This window comes from Cyprinodon variegatus, unplaced genomic scaffold (genome assembly GCF_000732505.1).
Source record: "Cyprinodon variegatus isolate N-32 unplaced genomic scaffold, C_variegatus-1.0 Scaffold1672, whole genome shotgun sequence".
Lineage (NCBI taxonomy): Eukaryota > Metazoa > Chordata > Actinopteri > Cyprinodontiformes > Cyprinodontidae > Cyprinodon > Cyprinodon variegatus.
Window position 1 is genome coordinate 35,911 of NW_015152125.1, and position 4,353 is coordinate 40,263.

The 4,353-nt window shown below is 53.2% G+C and overlaps 2 protein-coding genes across 4 annotated transcripts in view; one reads left to right on the forward strand and one right to left on the reverse strand.

Moving 5' to 3' along the window:
• Positions 1 to 1,941, reverse strand: part of LOC107104261 (gelsolin-like) — a 13,088-nt gene extending 11,147 nt beyond the window's left edge. Inside the window, exons 1-2 of one of the 2 annotated variants that reach the window (XM_015404230.1) lie at positions 1,933 to 1,941; positions 463 to 663 (exon numbers count right to left, since the gene is read on the reverse strand). In XM_015404230.1, coding sequence (XP_015259716.1) covers positions 463 to 655 — 193 coding nt within the window. In that variant the 5' untranslated portion in view covers positions 656 to 663; positions 1,933 to 1,941. Of the gene's footprint in view, positions 1 to 462; positions 664 to 1,461; positions 1,594 to 1,932 lie in introns of those variants that run through there. The other variant, XM_015404229.1, reaches the window with a different exon arrangement.
• The window catches only part of LOC107104262 (protein FAM160B2-like), a 15,969-nt gene continuing 13,226 nt past the window's right edge, over positions 1,611 to 4,353 (forward strand). Inside the window, exons 1-3 of one of the 2 annotated variants that reach the window (XM_015404232.1) lie at positions 1,611 to 1,784; positions 3,358 to 3,436; positions 3,510 to 3,595. In XM_015404232.1, the coding sequence (XP_015259718.1) occupies positions 3,560 to 3,595 (36 nt within the window). In that variant the 5' untranslated portion in view covers positions 1,611 to 1,784; positions 3,358 to 3,436; positions 3,510 to 3,559. Of the gene's footprint in view, positions 1,785 to 2,017; positions 2,220 to 3,357; positions 3,437 to 3,509; positions 3,596 to 4,353 lie in introns of those variants that run through there. The other variant, XM_015404231.1, reaches the window with a different exon arrangement.

A 4,353-nucleotide genomic window follows, 5' to 3' on the forward strand; every position in this document is an offset into this window, starting at 1 on the left:
CCAGCACCCAGGTCCGGTCCGGTCCCAGCACCCAGGTCCGGTCCGGTCCGGTCCGGTCCGGTCCGGTCCGGTCCCAGCACCCAGGTCCGGTCCGGTCCCAGCAGGATGTTGGATCCATCAGCTCCACCTTAATGGGAACTCTGGAGAAGCAGGAGCAACCAAAGGGTTGTGGGTTCAAAGCCCAGCTCTGGCTTTCATTGTGATGTCGTTGGACACCTCATCGTCTACTGATGGTGGTCGGAGGCGGCGCCCGTCTACGGCAGCCTGGCTTCTGTCAGCGAGCCCCGGGGCGGCGGTGGCTGTGACGCAGCTCGCCACCATCAGCGTGTGGCTGAATGTGGGGAAAAAGCGCTTTGCTCAAACCTCCCACTAGGTTCCAGGTTTTTCCAGACCGGAGCTCCTCCTCTACTGCAGGGTTAGGGTCAGCCCCCCACCCCCACCTGCTTCTGCTTCTCTACTCACCTTGCCAGTAGTGCAGGTCGTACTGCAGGTCTCCTCGGCGGTTGCTGGTGCTGTTCAGAACCACGTAGGCGTCTCCGGTGTAGAAGCGTCCATAAAGACTCTCAGGAACCGGAGCCAGGTCCATGTTCTCCACCCGCCACACCTGAAGCCCCGCCTCTTTGCCTGCACGCTCAAATTCAGGATGGGAAGCCATGATGTCACCTGTGGTGGGCGGAGCAGCAGAAACATCACCTGTTAGGCAGCGGGCACGCCACAGAGCGGACAGACGGCAGGACGACCCGGTTCTAACTTCACCCTGAGCACCTGCAGAACCTGGAAGTCGACCCGGCTCCGCCCACACCTTCTCCCAGCCGCACCCCCCAGAGCCAAGACCTGGACCGGGACCAGAACCCCCATGTCCCAGATTAAAGGACCCACCAGGCTGGATCCATTACTGGACATCAGGAGTCCAGAACCGGGCTCAACCGGACCAGGTTCTAGAAGGTTCTGATCCTCGGACCTGCAGGTCTGAGTGTCGGGCTCCAGAGAGGAAGGATTACTCAGAACCGATTGGGTCCGAGCAGACGGAGGAGATGGGAGTGGACCAGAACCAGGGGAACCGGAACCAGAACCAGGGGAACCGGAACCAGGGGAACCAGAACCAGGGGAACCAGAACCAGGGGAACCAGGGGAAGCAGAACCAGAGGAACTGTAACTGTTTCACATCCAGAAGAGGAAGCTGTCCAGGAGTCAGAGGAGGAAAATGTTTGAGTTCGGTTCTGATCAGAAAAACTTTAAACCAAACTGGGTTCACTGAGGCCCGGTCCAAACCAGGAAGTCTCACCGATCTCCAGAGAGGAGGCACACCTGAGCTAGGCGGAAGCAGAACAATGCTCCACACCCAAACAGAACACCTGCAGGTTCTGGAACAGCTGGCAGGTAAACGGGCCAGAACAAGCAGCCCGGTTCTCCCTCAGCTGAGGAGGAGCAGGAGGAGGAGGAGGAGGTCCGTGTTCTCACCTGGTTCTGGGATGAAGTCTGATCCAAACAGCAGCTGTTCACCTTCAGGACCTGTAGGGATGTTTTCCTCAGCTGGACCTGAGCGGTTCTGACTCAGCAGGGTGGGGCTGCAGGTAATTCAAGCCTCCACCCCTCCCCCACCGCCCTGCAGCAGCCCCGCCCAGCTGGTCCTGATAGGCGGAGCATAAACCGGGTCACAGGCCAGATCAGTTTCACAACAGGCCTCTGCTTCTCCTGCAGGTTCTGCTGTGGTTCCATCAGAACTTCTCCAGGTCCAGAGATGAAGCACCTGCTGTTACCGGACCCAACAGAACCACTGCAAGGTCCAGTTCAGTTACTGGTTTGGGTTCTATGACCCACTTTCAGGTCTCCTCTGCAGACTGAGGTGGGACGATGTTCTGGACCAGAGTTCTGGATCAGAACATCTTCAGGTCCAGAGCCGCAGGGGAACCTTTGGACCTGGTTCTGAACCTGGTTCTGGGATGATTCTCTGGACCTGATTTCTTCTGATTCTGAACATCTCCCCTCATTCTGCTTCACTTCCGGCTTTTATTTTCCGGAACTTGCCCGTTTGACGTCACTTCCGGGGTAGAACACCTGGGTTGTGTATTTTGAAGTCTCAGACCGGAAGTTGTTGGTCCGAGCTGGCTGTGGGTTCGGCTCTGGTTTCCAGTGGTCTTTCCACGCGTGGACGCGGTTCCGTGGAGATGGAGATGTTCAACAAGCTGAGCGGGATGCTGCTGGGGGCCCTGGAGGCGGTGAGTCCGCGGAACGGGGGACACGGAGACACCCTCCATGTCCTCCATGTCCCTCCTGTCCCCTCAGCTCCTCCAGGAAGCTATAAGCTAGCAGCCGTGTTTAGCTGAAACTGCGCATGCGCAGTAGGCTACCAGCTGACTGCTGAATGAGGTGGACCCACAGCCTTTAGCTCAGCTCTATTCCTCTAGATCTACAACCCTGCAGCTGTTTCATGCAGCACATCATAGATCTACATAAAAACACACACTTATATAAATATATACATGTATAATATTTATGTATATACTTATATATGTGTGTTTATATATCTACAATACAGAGTATAAGTCTGGACACTCCTTCTCATTCAGAGAGATATATTTATTTTCATGACTATAAAAATTATAGATTCCACTGACGGCATCAGAACTATGAATGAACTCGTGGAATTATATATATTATATATAATAATATATATACTGAAGAGAAAAATGAAACAACTGAGAATGTCTTCTACTCTAGGATCTTCAAAGTAGCCTCCTTTAGCTTTGATCACTCTCTCATTCTCTTGATGAGCTTCCAGAGGCCGTCACCTGAAATGCTTCTCAGTCTTGAAGGAGTTCCCAGAGATGCTTAGACCTGGTTGGCCTGTTGCCTTCACTCTAGTCTTAGATTTTATTTGATCATTTTGTGTGTAAAGAAAAATAAATTTCATTAAGAACAGCTCTCAAGAGTATTTCAGTTTTTAAAGTGCAGCGTTGATAAGGCAGGATAAAAACATGGTGATGAAAACAGTAAAGACATGACTGCATAGTTTCAGTTCATCAGTGTGATGGCGGTGGGGAAGAAGCTGCTGCAGAACCTGCTGGTCCTGCATTGAATGCTGGGAAGCCTCTTCCCAGAGGGCAGCAGGGAGAACAGTCCATGGTGGGGGGGTGAGGGGTCATTGATGATGTCACAGACACGCAGCGCTGCTCGCTGGCTAAGCATCTGTACCACTTCCCCAAGCGCTTCACAGGCTTTTCTTGGATAGTTGGGATGGTGTTCTCTCCAATTTTGAAGTGGTTCCGATCTGAGGTCTGAGATCTAGAGGCTGGTCAGACCAGTTTACACCAGTCTGGCCAGTTTGAACCAGCCTGGCCTCTGCATGTCTTCCAGAGGGAACCTACGGTGGACCTGCTGGACTCCTTCGTGGATCACTGGAGGTCCATCACCACCTACTACATCCAGACCACAGGTGAGGTTGGGTCAGCAGCTACTTGCTACCTCACACCACCAGCTGACGCCTGATTGGCCCATTCTTTGTGCAGATGACAGCCGCCCCGCCTCCCAGACCGACATCCCCTGGCGTCTGCGGCAGATGTCTGACATCCTGGTGTACGAAGAGAAGCAGCAGGTGATGACCTCACACACAGCTGTTACCATGGCAACATCATGAGCACAGCCTTGAAACGTCTGGTTTTACTGGTCAGGGCTGAAGTTAGCTCTGGAAGCTAGAACATCCCAAATACCTGAGAGAGAGAGAGAACATCTAGAACTAATTATCTAGACTGGCCTTTCTAAGACACAGAGGAGAAATGACCAAGAGATGGAGCCTGTGGAACCTGGGTTCACCTGAGGACGTTCTCCACCTGCTTGATTCTGCAGAGGAACTCGGGTTCCAGGTCCAGCAGCCCAGTCTAGCTGGGGTTCCTGTAGGGGAGAGAGAACATGAGGAACAGTTCAGAACCTTCACTGGAGAAGCTGGAATACTAAACTATTCCTCATCCAGTCGGTTCCCCCAGAACAGCCTCAGCAAAGGTCAGAGGTGATAATTCAGAATGACCGACTGGTTCCAGAACCTCCGCAGACCCGGCAGAACTCAGTAAAGCTCCTGATGATCCCAAAGAATCCTGGGAACCTGGTCTGAGGAGCCAGGAGGAAGAAGCTGGCCCTGCAGTCAAACATGATGGTGGCAGAGTGGTGCCCTGGGACCACTGGCCTCCATGGAACCAACAGTTCTGTTCAGGAGAGACTGAAGGAGGAAGGCTAAAAAAATGAGGAGGTTCTGATGGGTGATATAGGAGGTTCTAGAGGCTGATGGAGGAGGTTCTAGAGGCTGATGGAGGAGGTTCTAGAGGCTGATGGAGGAGGTTCTAGAAGCTGAAGGAGGAG